The 16,658-nt window shown below is 40.8% G+C and overlaps 1 protein-coding gene across 3 annotated transcripts in view; it reads right to left on the bottom strand.

The window, feature by feature from the left end:
• dock11 (dedicator of cytokinesis 11) overlaps nt 1-15,677 on the bottom strand; it is a 67,086-nt gene extending 51,409 nt beyond the window's left edge. For 2 of the 3 annotated variants that reach the window (XM_029454460.1, XM_029454461.1), the window contains exons 1-11: nt 15,397-15,677; nt 9,727-9,843; nt 9,061-9,150; nt 8,160-8,242; nt 7,486-7,552; nt 5,701-5,796; nt 5,321-5,455; nt 4,359-4,542; nt 3,275-3,354; nt 1,878-1,961; nt 1,479-1,619 (exon numbers count right to left, since the gene is read on the bottom strand). In XM_029454460.1, the coding sequence (XP_029310320.1) occupies nt 1,479-1,619; nt 1,878-1,961; nt 3,275-3,354; nt 4,359-4,542; nt 5,321-5,455; nt 5,701-5,796; nt 7,486-7,552; nt 8,160-8,242; nt 9,061-9,150; nt 9,727-9,843; nt 15,397-15,501 (1,182 nt within the window). In that variant the 5' untranslated portion in view covers nt 15,502-15,677. Of the gene's footprint in view, nt 1-1,478; nt 1,620-1,877; nt 1,962-3,274; nt 3,355-4,358; nt 4,543-4,860; nt 5,208-5,320; nt 5,456-5,700; nt 5,797-7,485; nt 7,553-8,159; nt 8,243-9,060; nt 9,151-9,726; nt 9,844-15,396 lie in introns of those variants that run through there. The other variant, XM_029454462.1, reaches the window with a different exon arrangement.
• Nucleotides 15,678-16,658: the final 981 nt, after the last annotated feature.

Genomic DNA, 16,658 nt, shown 5'->3' with positions numbered 1-16,658 from the left:
AGGGTTTATAATATCACTGGATTCATTTACTTTATATCACATTTCACGCTAGCTTTATTCATCTTAATCCCTCCATGAAGAATGAACCCCAACTATACATTTTTTCAGAGATTTTAGATCTATACATTGGACAACCCTGCTTATTGCATATTTACTGGGGTATTGAGAATGATCATGTTAACTCTATAATGTCTGACATGTCTGACACCACACAGGGAGTTTAAAAAAAAAAGCCTGATGGTTGGATGCATGGATTCGCTTTATTATTGGGTTTATTACATGCAAAGATGTGTATGTAATATGTGACAGAAAACCAAAACAATAGACAGAACTCAGTGTTTCCCGCCTCCAATATGACACCTGAAATTAAGAGTTTTAATCTGCCATGCCAATCTGTGACAGGTACAATGGTAGATTGTTCCATTTTTAGAAACATGCGTCTTTCAGTTAATTGTATAAATTAATACATTTATCAGACACCAAATACACATTTTAGCTAATCCCTAGTTTGGACGCAAATGTTGGCTCTGCAGTAACTACAACCACACATTTCTGAATGACTGTGCACTTATGCCAGGATGGATGCTTCCTGCATGATAGACAAGCCTAACTGCATCCAATAAACATTAAACCTATACGACACTGTGGAAGAAGAAGAGGGAAGGAAGAGGAGGCGGGGGAGAACATGCTGCTTCCAAACCACAAATATGCGTCAGTTCATGTCTCCTACCAGCCCCGTTAATGCACAAGCAGGCAACTCAATGTTTTATGACTACAGCAATCCACTCTGAGAAAGGCAGTGCTCACACACGCTCTAAACTGCCGTCTCATGCTACCAGGAGCTCTGCACGTTTAAAACATGAGACGCAACAAGACATGTCTACCATTCATCAGACTGACTTCCTGCATAAGTCCTTGTTTATTTGGAGCAACAAAGTTTAACACTTAAAGAAAGTTTAATGCTAAAATTAAGAGCATGTAGCAACTTCAGTGTTTGGAATTGCTTGATTTTGACAAACTTATTTCTTATCCTAAACTAAATGAGAAAATATTACAGCGGTATCTGGTTGTGTTTTCCTTTGGCCCAGTTACTTCCACTGCTTCCAGACAGACCAGCATGAATTATGAAAGTGCATTATGTGGGGCAGCACGCAGAGGGTGAGGATGGTGGAAGTTGTGTGATTAGATATGCTTAAGTGCATACAGACAAAATCCCCACAGAGGTATTTTCACAATAATATTTAATATTATTTTTACTATTGTGATCACTTTTGAGCGAAGTATTTTAGGTCTGGTGTGCCTACTTATTTATTTAATATATTTTAATCTAGTTTATTCTATTCTATTTGACTATGAAAGGTTTTAGTTTAAATGTATACAGTACATGGTGAAGCATAGGAAGAAGTAGAGATAGTAGTAGACTGATATTAGTAGAATATAAAATGAATCCTTCCTGTGGAAGTAAGGTGATGGCATACATTGGTGAGGACGCCGTCACCCTTCTCGCTGACGCAGCCCTGGAGACTGAAGGTCAGGTCATGGCAACTGACCACGATACGACGGCCAAAACGCTCCTCGAATGGCTTCACATCTGGTTCGATGCCGGAGAAGTCCAGCCTCTGGATGTTGGACAGGAGGGAGGAGAGGAGGGAAGAAGGGAGGAAGGGAGCATGAAGGCAGGAGATAAAACAACAGGCAGAGAACGATTGATCCAGTAGATAAAAGGGAGGATAAGAGAGGATGCAAGCAGTTAAAGAAAGAAGAGGACAAAGGAGAAGGAAACAGTGGAAAGGGGAGGAGAGATCAAATAGTCTGAATCAATAGTGAAATAAATAAATCATAGGAGAACCAAGTGTTAAAAGAAGCATGTTGTATACCTGTGTCTCTGGATCCAGGGAGAAAAGCTTTGGTCTGCCTTCATTCCTGTTGATCTTATTAAACTGGTCGGTCTCCCTGGCGTACTGCAGACATACAGAGAATGAAAGTGACATCAAATGAAATGACTGTCCAATGTATTAGGTATTTGTTTATTTAGAATTTATTCAAATCACTTTGCATTTGTATTCTTCTCATTTTTATTATTTAAAAATATGTTATTAGGCTGAAGTTTCAATGCTTTATATAACAACGTGTAAGCTCTCTTGTATAATATAGGGCAATTTAGTTACTTATTGTTATTTGGAAAATTGGCAATGTTGTTCTCATTAAAACATATGCATGTGTGTATAAATGTACATTTTAGAGATATAGGAGAATAGAAACAGTAGTATCTCACACAACTATGGGCCCTACACAGTAGACTGAGTTGCCTCTGAGTGTTTTCTCTGCTAGTAAACCAACTCAAATACAGACACAGAGTGAGACACAGAAGAAGACAAGCAGTCAACAGACAAAAGGATGAGAAGGGCATCTAATGGAGACAAACATATCAAACCCTCAGGTCACGGTAAGAGCCCTAATCCATCTCCTTCCCCACTTCTCCTCCCCCTCTTTCTAGTTCTAGTTGTGACCAGCCTGCAGACAAGTGATCTTGGGAAAAGCTGTGCTGGAGTGGCCCAGAGCAAACAGCAGTGAAACAGCAGCACAGAGCACAGAGGGCTTTGTTGTCTGTGAGTAGCTCTGGGTTTATAGACATATTAAAGCAGTACAGTCTCTGTAGAATCAAAACTGCTGTTCTCAAGCTTAGAAAACAGACTCAAAACGCAGAGAGTCCAACAAAAGAGCTGCTCTTATATATTTATTTTACTATCATCTGCTGTAACAAAACAAAACACAAGAAAACAAACAAAAAATGATACTCTTGAAATGTGAAATCTTAAATGTTTCGGTATATCTACTGTATATACACACAACGGCATGTTAGGGCCATTGGAAGAAAAGAAAAAGAAACAACAGAATGGGGGGGGGGGGTAATATTTAAAAGAAAATGGTATGGAAAAATGGAAAAGTATTTCCTTTTTGCTTAATCCAATTGCAACGTATACTTTGATGAGGTCATCCACTTCAGGCATAATACACGGCAAACAGTGGCGTCTGTTGATCCAACCTTGCAAAGTGAAATGATGTGGTTCTTTGACAAAAAAACACAATTTTGTGACTTTATAATCTCAGATAATATTAAAGTTTATTTTCTCGGAAAATGTAATATTACTCCCCTCTCCCAGGCTCCGTAATTATTTTTCTTTTGTACGTACAATGGCCTTAATACGCCGTCGTATACATCTCAGTAACTCAGCCACAACATCTGAATTAATTATTTAACCGTCCTTCATACCTTTATTAGTTCAGGGTGTAGGCTCCTCCCCAGGCTCTCCAGCAGGCTCTCACCTTTACCTTGGCTGGTAGTGTCGTCATCTGATTGAACGGGACAGTGATCACACGTGAATACATGTCATCAGAATGCGCAGACACCCAGTCTCACAATAAACCACCCGATTGTAAATCAGGTCCAATCGAGCTCTGCTCACTCAATGTTTCCCTAATGGCTTCTTATGTGTCTGTCTGCAAGTTGTGTTTTCCATCTAGACAAACTGATATCTTACAGTCTACTGGGCAAATTTAAAAAGATGCTATTCACTCTTCTGCTGACTCCCAGGTGACAGACGATGGACTGAGTGAAACCTAAGTGCCTCTCCATCTTTCTGGCCTCGTAGTCCCTCATCAGCATCTCTGACTAAGCTCGACCTATTTGGTTTGACTCGAACATTCTGCAGAGAGTATATTATTATATAATAATAAAAAAGGGCCCACAGATACTGGCAAGAAGTAAGCAAAGTACATAATACTGCTGGCATTCCTCCAGGCTCCCATTCTTGCTCAGGACAAGCAACAAGTTCAACAACTCTGCAAACTGCTGCTAAAGAAACACACTTGAGTGAATTTGGGAGTGAAAAGAACAAATGTAACAGCTGAAAACTGCTTCCTGAGCTTTGCTTGACTTGTACCTGCATAGCTGAATATCTTTTAGATAAATGTACAGTTGATGTGGAAGCTTCTATCTCTCTACTGGCAGCAGCTATAGGTTTGATATTATTCCTAATTATTGCCTATGCATCATTGTAATGTGGAAGCCAGCCATTAAAATGTAAAAACACAGCGCTCTACTACTTACTTTCAGGGGAGTGTTGGACTCCCTCCACTGCAGGGAAAGAGATTACTTTAACCCTAGCAGCCACTAAAACAGGCTCAGGTTATGTTCAAACATGCTATTATTATTATCATCGCAGCTAAATGGACCATGACTGTACAGCAACTTTTCAATAATTTTGTTAATAACAGGTTGAGTGAAAGATGATCAGGACATGTTATATATGTGATATATCGCGGGTATGTTAGTTTTCAGTTACAGTAAAACTCACCGAGGGCACAGTCCAGCGTCTCTGCACCATTCCTCCTGTCCTGGCTGGGCTCACTGGTGCTCTGCAGAGCCTGTTTCAGCGTAATCACCCAGTCCTCCATCTCTGCTTCGCTGTCTGCAGCCAGGAAGTGGCTGTAACGGTCTTGCATCTTCAGCTCAAAGCCATTGCGGCGCATCTTAGGGCTCTGAGGGGGAAAGAATTACTGCTTTTTATATACTTTGATTTCTACCTTTTTCCTCAAACAATGGTTAAAAACGTATTCAAAATTCTGCTAATAAGAGCAGGGCTATAGGTTGGGGTAACACAACAAGATTTTCCTTGGAGGTTAATATCATTAAGCCAATGTATATATTTTCCTGACCAAAACATATCTCTATAATGAGCGTTTTGTTTGAACAATGCTACAGATGGATCCAAACTGACAAGGTCCTCACTAAAGAGTATTTGCATTAACACGGGGTCATTTTAAGTGAGTGGTAAACGTTTTACGTGTCAAACAAACCATACTCCACAAGCCTCCACACCAACCAGTCAGAATGAGTCTTCCTCAATCTTCCCATTCATCTTCTGAATGTGTTCATCAAACTCAAAGCTTCCTGGCAGCCTGTGCAGACCTGGAGGAGGTACCAGCCTGTGCTGTGAGCCAACAGCAGCAGCCCTTCATAATCTGCTAAAACGGGACTTTTCTGCCCAAGTCAACGGAATGCTGTAAATCTATCAAATCAAAGCGACTAAAGGCCCCTGGAGCGCAGTGAGACGAGGAAACACACTGACTTTCACGAGGATGAGAGCTTGTGCCAAAAGCTGAAAACTCACAGTGGGTACAAAGGGAGATATACCAAAATGAGTTCAACAAGCAGCAAGGTTTATTGAAGAGTTGTCAAATGGAAAAATAATTGTGTTATCGCAGTATTCTCAACTGTGCATTTCATATTACTTAGATTATTTTAAGCCCTGTATACCTGAACAACGTCTATGCAGGAGTCCAGGTAGATGGATCCTTTGGTGTCTTTGCAGTTCTTCTCGTCCTTGTAGGAGTTGAGGATGTAGGAGCCGTCGGGGAGCTGAGACAAGTAGAAGTACCTCCTTTTGAACACCTGCAATTCACAGCAGGGACGAGCAAGTCAGAGGAATATCTAACAGATTGTAGCTTCTTCAGTTTTTGCCTACATTTTCAGTTCTTGAACATGATTTTAAAATGTTGAGAATGACATAACAGTTCTTGATTATACCATACAGTACAGTATGATGGGATAGAATAATGCAGAAGTGATAATGATTTAGAATTGTTGTTGCTGTCATGTTGTATGAATCACAGACAGCACGTCTGGTGGTGACTCACCCTCATGGAGACGGACAGGCTGCTGTTGATGTTGGCTTTCTGAAGCCAGCCCTGCTTCATGATGCCTCCCCTCTGGGAGCACATCGATGATGAGTCCTGACAGACACAAACAGGGTTAATGATCCTTACATATGAAGCATAACAATATCCACTGTGCTTGTAGACAGTATACAGTCTCAATAGCTTAATGTTTACAAGCCGCGACAGCAACGCTGATATTGTTTGTTAGCTTGTGTGTGTGTGTGTGTGTGTGTGTGTGTGTGTGTGTGTGTGTGTGTGTGTGTGTGTGTGTGTCATCATGGCAAAATGTGCTCCTGGAGACACCTACTGTAGCGGGAACTACCACAGAAGCTCTTTAAGTACTTTGCCAGATGTTTATATTTCTATCTGTCTGTGGACAGATTTGTGTCGCAACCTTGTGAGATGCAAGCACCTCGTTGTGAGAAATGTTCACATATCACAGCTGCAGTTTATTAACATATTTCAGTCAATGAAAAATGCCATCAATTCATAACTCATAACTCAGTCCTCTCAGTGCAGCCTCTCCATCCCATAGCTAGCATGGGACTGTTTGTAAGGACCACAGAAAGCACAAACATTCATCTCAAGGGAATTGTCTCTCTCTTATACAAACACACACATTCTCAGGAGTAATGCGTCCGGCCACTTGGAGGAATGCATAGTACACGGAGGTCTAATTAACGTAATGTAAGTCTGGAACGTGACACACATATCATGACATTGAGTGAAAAGGGTAGAGCTGTGTATGTTAGTTTATGTGTGTGCACAATTGAGATGAGCGTAATCACATTGAAGTGGCATTTTGTCCTCCAAGCGTCACGATTACCCCCTCCCTGCAGCTTTGTCCTGTAATCTAATTGACTGGCTGTTCTCCTCCCGCAGCTTGCTCAAGTCTGTGCTTCCCTCAGACATAAATCAGCTGAGCGACTGACCACCGTGCATACACACCTCGTCACACCCTACCTCATATCAACAATGGTAGTGTACTTTGCATTCTCATCATCTAATGCCTACTGTCCCTGTCTGAGGTTATAAAAAGGACATAGTAAAGCTTTCTACAAGCAAATATAAAAGACATATAAATGATTGTTTGCCTTATCATAAGTATATGTGTGTGCATGTGTGTTATCTCTTTTTTTCTTCTTAAATATTCTTGCAACAAGCCAGCTAAGACTCGCCATCACAGCCAGGAATCGTAGTGAAGAGAACATTTAACAGTAGCATGGCGCATTTCGAGAGGTAAGAGAGCCATCTCCTCCCAGCCCTCCCCGTCCTGGCAGCAGCAGCATTTATTTTCCTTCAATTAAACCCGCTCTCTGTCTAAGTTTATCTGCATCCTCCAGGGAGGAGGGGGGAGGATTGATGAGGGCTATTTATAGGGCATATAAGGTTTCACTGTCCCACACTCTCTGAGGGGTCACACTGTTCGGTGGGCTAAAGGACTGACAGACCATAAGTCACAGGGAATCTTCCAGCACAATTACCAGCATGTCCACGTTGAGCATGGCTGCTCTGTTTGCTCATATTTTCTGGATATGTAGGCATGTGGAATGAGTCAAATTTGTTTCTTATCTCCACAATTCAAAAAGATTAAAGGGGTCATTTTCATTTCCGAGCAGGGTTTATAGCACATCTCTAAGAGCTGGGCAGATGTATGCATGGTGCAATGTGTCCATAAAGGGCCGTGAGTCAATAGCAGACCACTCATCCTCGCTGCAGTGATCAATGTCTGTGATCTAACGGTGCTCAGGCCCCTCTACTCACCTCGTCTTTGGCGTCTTCATCGATCTCAAACACGTGAGCTGGCAGTTTGTCTGTCTTCAGGCCTTTGCTTTGAAAAGACAGCGAGTAAGTGTCAGCAGTGTTCAATAAAACAGCCCCATCTCTACTGTACTTCCCCTGTGGTGAGGTCGGCTATCTCTCTACGTCTTTTCTCATTGTACAGCATGCAACACATTGCTGCTTGCACTGTCTCCTGTGCTATGTACAGTATGTGTACCTTATCTGTTATTACATTTTGGCTTTTTATGTCTCTGGAATGTTTAAGGTATTTGTTAAATGTTGTTACGCATATATCTCTTTCACTCCAGTTTATGGTTCAAGTGCAGGTTGCAGTGATAAACATGATTTCCTTAGGAAGCTTTATCACCATTTCAATAATAACTTAAAACATCTGGGCTGCACCAGTTGTGTTGTAGAGGGGCATCTGTCTGAACTCTGTGCAGTTCAATTTGTATGCAGTATTTTCTCTACTCTGCTGAAGCATCAGTGCTACATTAATACACAGAAACAGAGATTTGTTGCATGTTGTGATCAAGCAGACCCACGTGAGCTGAGTAAATCTCTTGTATATGTTACATATTTGGCAGTAAAGAACTCTGATGTTGTTTTGCTCAAAGTCTGAGCCCTAAAAAATGTTTTTTCCATATTTTCCTTACCTTGGCAACATGCGGAAGTCCCCAGAGTAAGCCTCATATTTGTAGTTTATTACATGCCAGTCGGTGTTGTACATCTTGATGCACTGCCAAACAGATCAACACAGAGAGCTGGATTAGGGGCAGCAGATACACTCACATATAACCAACATGCCATAGCAGCAAAGTGACCTGACCAAGCAAAAGGTTCTTTTCAGAGAAATACAATTTCAGCTTCATATCATTTATGAACTCAAAAAAAGTCTCAATGTAGCAGAAGAACTCTTTACCCTTGCCGTGATTTCTACTTGTTATTACTCAAGATGGTTTTCGTTGAGCATATTACTTTTAATTCAGTGGGAATTGCAAGCAGAAATTCTCAATTAAGTCATCTGAAAGGATCTTTGTCCAGTAGATGCTGAGTAAACCTGGATCTGTTTTAACAATCCCTATGACAGTTGTTTCCATGCAATATCATAGCCATGCGAGCTGGCTGAGGAAAACAGATTTAGAGCCTGGCAGAGCAGCAGAGTATATCCACATCATACCAGAGGAGTCTGTTTTTCATTGCTAATATATTATATCATCGGTACAGCATGTGTTTACTACTGGCCTGTGCATTCTGTGTGCCTTTATGAGCTTCAAGTGACTACTTTAGGCAGAATGTCATGAAGGCTGGTGTGAAGCCATCAGGAAATTATTTAGTTTTACTTGAATTTTATGTCTGCTTTTTATTGAGCAGATTCTAAATAATAAAAGTCTTATTACTGAGAAGATTTAACATCAATTATGAATACCATAGCTTCTTTTCTTTTTACTCCAAAACTTCCATTTTCATTTTTAGAAGGGACTTATTGCTACAGATGTGCTGTTTGTTTGAGACCAAGTGTGGCCAAGTCATACACATGGAGCTGGGTTAAAGTACCTCTTTGGCAAACAGACTCCTGGCCTCCCGCTCAGCGTTCTGCGGCACAGAGGGAACAACAGTCCTTCTCTGCCGGGAGATCTGGGACTCCTGCAAACACACACACAGTGAAACACAAACAAACAGTGAGACACACACGAGCAAAAACAAACAATGATATAATGACAGTTCCTTATCTACCCATCAAATAGTAATACAGCAGGAAGCCACAAACAACAACATAGAGAAGGTGAATGAGAGGAAACAGAAGACACAGATACAAAGAATCAGATGAGTGTCAAAAGATCGAAAAACAAAACTAGGAACAGAGAGAGAATCGTGCCTCTAAACAAAACCACATGTGTTCGAAGCAGCACCAATAAAAACAGAGGAGAGGTACCTGGCCGGATTGTGTTTTACTGACTTTGACTGACCTGTAAATAATTGAGCCTGGTGTGTTGGGGAAGAAACGGGATTAATGTTGGGAAATCTTTCTTTAGAAAGGGATATTTTACAGCTCTTTGGTCCCCTTTCACTTAGACAGTTTTACAAGACAAAAGCTGCTGATTTGGCTGTTTACTGTGGAGATCTCACAGGCGTCTTGAGTATAGTATTTCATCCTGGGGAGGAAGATGGCCTGGGTGAGAGCTAGCAGAGGACAAAGCAGTAAAGGATGAGGGGACTCACCGAGACATCGTCGACAGGGCAGAGCAGCAGGTCTCTGTGGGGGTCGCTGTGGATCTGGGCCTTTCTCTGGAACACCACAGCTTCATAGTCCAGTGGTTCAATAATCTTTGGCTGCTCCTGAGAGGGGAAGATCGACAGAACACAAAGAAATGTCACTTCAAATAAAAAAAACGTTTTCTTTTTGATCTTATGTTCTGATGATCGTGTCTGTACTGTGGCTCTGGCAAACTCCACATGCCGTTGCTTATTTGAAAGCAGTTAACAAGGGCTCACTCGCAGAACTTTTCACCACTTATACAAAAGTAGAGCCACAAGAGATCAGAGACACAACCACACAGTTCAGAGAACTGTCATGGAGCAGGGAAACAGTTGCTCAGAGAGTTGTGGGTGGATGGGAAAAAAAAGGCAAAAGATGACGAAATGGGAGCAAATGACAATGAATACACAGGCGAAGACAGAAGGAGCAAGAAAAGTGAGAGAAAGCAGCAGTGGAACGGACAAATTATGATATTTGACTTGACAGTTGTGCTGTAAAATAAAGAGAATGTACTTGGCAGAAGCATAAGTAATAATGAAACAAAATGAAACATACCACACGGCAGGTTTAGCTTAATATCATAACTTCCTGTTTCGAGTTTCATGGAGAAGTGGATGATATGAAATCAGCCTCTGCAATATGTCTTAAAGAAGTCGACAGACTAAAACCTAGCCTTCCACAACTAGGTCAAGATGTGATCACAAGTATAAACCTAAACCACTTGGAATGATTCTGAATTAATTCCAAGAAAGTGCCACTTTAAGCTCAAGCTAAGCGGTGAAGATGGTGATGAATAGCTTAGGCAATAAGCCTTGGCTGGGCGACACCAAGCCTTTGGACTCAAGCAGAGAAAATCATCAGACTGTATGGATTTGATCAGCTTCTGTGCCATATTGCTGAGCCACTGCCCCAGAGGCTGTAGGCAATACTTGCTGCTTGGTGAACAAGCACAGTGGGGAGGAACGCTCTGACAATGCCCTACAGCTGTATGGGAGTATGATTCAGTAATTTTCCACCTGGTCATATTTCCACTTAATAGCTGTGCAGCTGAGATGCAGAGCTTTGTTTTCCTACTGTACCACTGTTGGAAAGTGCAGAGTGAGAAAGACAGTAATAAAGTTCTGCAGTAGCTTGGCTTTCTCCCCTCTGCTTGCTGGTCTCCCCTCACATCTTCTGCCATCCCTCTAAAACAATCGCTGGGCATGTGTGTATGTGCAGATATTCAGTAGTTCTGGATAATAAGCTATGAAAGAGGTTGAGGTCTTTGAGAGATGCAGCTTCATGTGCCAAGTGAACCAATTAGTTGTCTCCTTGTTTCTCGTATCTGTAGGGACCGACAGTACATTACCATACACTTGCATGAGCTTGTCTGGGTTTTCAGAGGCTTTAAGCAGCTTTAAAGTTGGAAAAACAATTGAATTCCACAATGTCTGAAAGTATCACATTCATATACAGTGGTGTGCATCATCTTGTTCCAGCTCCTCAGTGAAGCTATATGATGTTTACACTGAGATAAATATTCAAACCCAAGACTCCCCATTTCCTGAGATTAAAGCCATGAAAGACATGTTTGGTATCATTGGACATTTTGGATCTCCACTAGAATTTGAAAATAAAGTTCTGTGGTTTTGTGGTGTTTGGCTATACAGTAGTTCAGTGAGGTTTAAGGGGTTAACATCTCCTTGAATATCCTGGTATCTGTGTACGAAAGTAAAGGAAAGAAAGTTCTCCCTTTCAGTGTTCTCTAACCAATAATTGGCCCCTGAAATAAGATGGTTACAAGTATGTATTTTCTGCAGATTTTTCCACCAGACCCAGACTTTCTCGGTTGTCCACATGAAACCTGTGTTTACCATTTTTTTAAACCACTAATTTAAACAAAATTTCCCAATGATACTTGTGAAATGTAGTATTGGCAAATGTGTCTGAGTTGTGTAGCATTACTGTTATGTTTTTACATGAAGACCAGCTATTCAGTGGACACGTAGGAACCTGAGCAGCAGTAAAACACAAAACCTACAAGTCTGTTGAAAGCATTACACATGACTGTGCACTCGAAGCTGCAGCTCTACTTCCTGTCATGTGCAACAAGCTAAACCGCAGCAAGTTAGAGGCAAACCGGCAATGCACAGTGGCTCGACTGCAACACCGATCATGTTACAGAAAGAGAGAGAGAAAGAGAAGGAGGAAGGGAGGGGAATCAAGGAAAGAGAGAAGGAAAGACAGAGAGAGAGTTCTGCTTTCATAGAAAAGGAAAGAAGCTTAAGAATCACAAGCAGGCAGCTGTGAAGCCACAGTCTCACTGATTGAGAAACACAGAGAGAAGCAAAAAAACAAAAAGGACGTGGCCTAACATTCAGGTGTAACTGTATGATGCAAGCACTTTCTCCTCTGAGCTATCAACCAGGCAGTAGAACACCAAAGTACAAAGCATGACTGCCAATGTGCCTCCAGAGGACTTTGATGACGATGACGTTGGCAAGGGTGCATTTCCAGATGTCTGTGTCCCATTACAGCTCAGCAGATGTAAGGCACTCACGACTCCGACATGTCCGGGTGGATTTTATCAAGCTGGCTAGGGAAGCTTACACTTAAACACAATAGATGAGCGGGCATACAGTATGAAGCAGCTCCTCTGTCCCACAGCTGACCCCACTAAGTGCTCCAATCTGTGTGTATATGAGACACACAGCGGATCATTCGAGGGAAGAAACCAACGAAGCTCGCCTCTTTGATCCTTATATTACCATGTCTATTCCAAAGAAAATATGAATATATTAATAGGGCTTCTTGTTGCATTCACATTTGGGATGTACAGATAGAGGATTTAAACATCAAATTCAAAGCAAATTATTTGGAACTTAAGTTTCAGTTTTCCACCACATCTCTTAACTTGTATAGGGCTGCAACTAACGATTATTTCTATTATTGATTAATCTGCCAATTATCTTCTCCATTAATCGACTAATCGTTTGGTCTATAAAATATCTGAAAATAGTAAAAAAAATGTCCACGGTAATGTCTTTAAATGTTTTGTTTCGTCAGTCCAAAACCCAAAGATATTCACTTTAATATGATATAAAACAGAGAACAGTGAGAAATCTCCATATTTGAGAGATAAACAGCATTTTCTGCTGAATTAATTGATTGTCAAAATAGTTGGCAATTATTTTTCTGTCAATAATTTCATCTCTAATCTTACACACAATACATACAAATAGAGTGGGGGGGGTTTCTATTAGGTTTATAGTTCACATTCATATAACACAATTAACAGCTAATAACTGAATATAAGTAGCCTATGTTGCTGTCCAATGAAAACCATGTATCCCCAAAATATTTACTTTTCAGCAGCATAGCTTTAAGATTTGTGCAATGCATTTTATTTTTTTACATAATTATAATAGATTGTTTAGGCTAAACCAAATGGGACTTGTTTCTAATGTGTAATCCTTCAATTTATCTAAAAACCAAAAGAATGACCAGATATGGAGATATATGTTTCACTGCATAGTGAGTGGCACTGAGGCTTGCATAGCAGAGGCAAATGTCAAGCGGACTCTTGGAATACTTAGACATATTTAATCAACAGTGAATTCCTCTAGAGCATTTCATATAGTTGACAGTCTTGCTGGCATCAGAGCACTCTTGTTTTGTTTTATCGTTTTCAAATTAATCAGCTTCACACACCTTTTTCACGGCAGATGTCAGAGAAGGAAATGCACATGTGAAACTAATTACTAATTACTGCAATGCAATGCAGCAATTAAGACTTATGTTCCTATTAGTTACACCTGTGTGTGAAACGTCACATTTTTACTTTTAGTCACATGCAATAGGTCTGTGCCTTGTTGGAGCCCTGCGAGCTTTGGAACCACTTAGGGCTACAAATAACTTTTCATTATTCATTATCGTCTATACATAAGAGGCTCCACTTTTTGGAATTAAGTAATCCATTAAGGACTGGTCACTACCAATTATCAGGCTGACAATTACTGTCCACTGCTTCCCAAACATTTCACATATGTAAAAGACCACTAAACGCAGACACAGCTATGGACTTGATAACAATTTTTCCACAGAACCTTTCTATGAACTCCAGGAAGACCAGTAATGAAGTAGCAGTGACGTAATGCAGCAACTTAATACTAATTGGCCCACGGGTTGTTGTTTTTTTCTGCACTCTGCTACTTCCTTTTATAAAGTTTTATTTGTCCAAATGAAAATCTGAGAACACAGGCATGAAAGGAAAGACTTAGAAAATAGGACTGACTTCATAAAGATGTTCAGAATGAACACGCAGTCACAGGCACACAGGAAGCATGGTCAAAGCATGCCTGAGGGAATCCCCATGCACCCTCCACAAAACAACGTTTGTTCTCAGTTACCAAGCAAACAATTTATTCCACAAAATGAGCAGCTAAAACCTGCTGCTCTACAACAGAAAAAAACTCATCAGACGACACATAACACACGTGGCCACAAACAGACATACACACACTTCCACCTCTGCTCTGGAAAGCAAAACCTTATCACATGATTATTACCCTCGTAACGTCTCTGCGTCACACTCCTTAAGATGGTCATCATAAGACTATCTCAAGGGAACAAGAGTTTATCTTATACAAATGTATCTAGCTCCTCTCTAAAACAGCCAAATTTATGTAGGATTTTTGTGTTTTGGGTTGAAGTTTGTCTTCTTCACATAATGAGAAAGTAGAGGAGATGCCAAATGGTTTTAGTTATAAGAAAAAGAAAACAAGTTATCAATAGAAGACCGTCAATCTGCATTGAAATCAATGGATCTATGTCACGCATTAGACAAACTTACATGAAAATAACTTCCACACACACATGGGCCCCCATACAAAAACACAAATGCTGTATCAGCAGGATCCTCACTGCTATTCATCTCAAACCACTGGCCTAATCCCTCATTATTGCAGTCTGTTCCAAACCACTATCAGCCACCACCTCTGCTATTGATTCAAAAGGAGAAAAACATAAACATTTTGCTTTCCGCGCATGTCATTAGCAATTTACATTAATCATGAAGGCATGCATGAACTGCCTTCTTTTGCACAATGTGGCCATTTCCAGCAGAAATAAAGAGGCTCACACACTGTTCCAAGCCAAGGACAGGGAAGCCATGCTGCAGCTGTCCAACTGGCGCTGCTCCTCATCCGCCAGCACACAAAAGGAGCCGCACATGACTGAATAACCATGTGTTTCCGTGGACAATGTCTGTAATGCCGGCAATTTAGAAGACCAAGCCAACATATGGGTGTTGTATTCGCGGCATATAATAGCTGCGTAATGTCTTTTACACAGAATGTAACACTGCCAGTAACGCTGTAAAATTGTTTCAGTGCATACAGAAACGGAGCAGATAGGTTAACGTTAAGGCTGGTGGGCAAGGGCAGTGAATGAAAACTGGAAAGACACAAATAAAAAAAACTGAAGAAAGTGTGGATAAGCCAAAATTAACAGAAGCAATGTAGAGAACTATGAAAAAAAATATGACGTTACTCCCCAAGGATAACAGAGGGGGTGGGAGTTAGCAGGCTAACCAGTTAGTTACATTATCCCTGTTAGCTAAAATGGTCCACAGACTGCATTAAAGCGTTGCTCACCACAAGGTCCACGGAGCTCTTCACAGCCTCCGACACGCTCTGCCTCACTTCCGCAGCCGTCCCGGGTTTGCTTAACCTCTTTGTGAATTTTCGCACCTCAGACATTGTGCCCCTCTGGTTAAAATCCACTTCGTATGTCCCGGTGTGTATATGAGCATGCCGCGGTACCGGACGGAGCGGCAGCACTGTGTGACAGCCAGATGCGGGAGGTTGTGTTGGAGGTGAACCAGCCAGCGGTTCGCGTCGCGAGGCGGGGCTGCTGCTGATGAGAGGAGAGCAGAGAGGGTTTAACCAGGCGAGATGCTTCACCCTTACCTACTTCCGTTTCTCCTCAGTGGAGCAGAAATAACCAAAGATCGTCAATTGAGAAAAACCAACGGAGTGGGCGGTAACCTGACAGCGTCAGACACAATCTTTACCAATATCGAAATATTAAGCACAATTCCTTGAATGCTGCATAAATAAAGTTTTTGTTTTAAATAGAAAAACTATTATTCCTGCTAGCTGTGATAAAGTTAAAATGAATATGACAGTGACAAAAAGCCTGAAAATAAATAAAATAAACGTATTGTTGCTCCTCAACTGTTGTGTCACGTGAAGGAAGTCAGTTTATTTGACAGCTTGAATTAGAATAAGAGTGATAATTAAAAAACTTATTCAGGTCTCCTACACATTTTCCAAAGTCTAATTCAAGCAAGTTTTAAGCATTTTGGAGCTTTTTCAACAGCAGTGGTAAATTCCTTATTTATATACAAAGCATAACTAATCAAAACAACCAACAATATTTCGTGACAGCATTCTACATAATAGTGGAAAATTAAAGTAAGAAAATAAAAGTGTGTCACCTGCTCGTTAGCGTCCTATTTAAACTGGCTGAGGCTAAATTAAACAATCACTAGAAAGAAATATTATTTTAATAAATAAGTCAGGTGCTGTTAAATTTTAATTATATAACTTAAAAATGTTGTTGTATGTTGTAAAACGTAAAAGAATAGAAAAGCAAAACAACGATGTCTGCTAAGAGTTAACTATGTCTAGTGGGAAATATGACATGACCTCAGTCGAACATTTAAAGTATACTGCCATCTTGTGGATTAAACTGCAAACTGTGACTAATTGTATTAACCAGGGGTCTGCAACCCGCGGCTCAGGAGCCACATGCGGCTCTTTAACCTCTCTGTAGTGGCTCCCCGTAGCTTTGACTAAAAAAAACATGGTACTAAATATTTACTTTTATGTATTTTTTGTTGCAGTGGACAGCC

The sequence above is a fragment of the Cottoperca gobio genome, chromosome 18 (genome assembly GCF_900634415.1).
Source record: "Cottoperca gobio chromosome 18, fCotGob3.1, whole genome shotgun sequence".
NCBI classification, from domain to species: Eukaryota; Metazoa; Chordata; class Actinopteri; order Perciformes; family Bovichtidae; genus Cottoperca; species Cottoperca gobio.
This window is presented reverse-complemented; position numbering and strand designations above follow the sequence as displayed.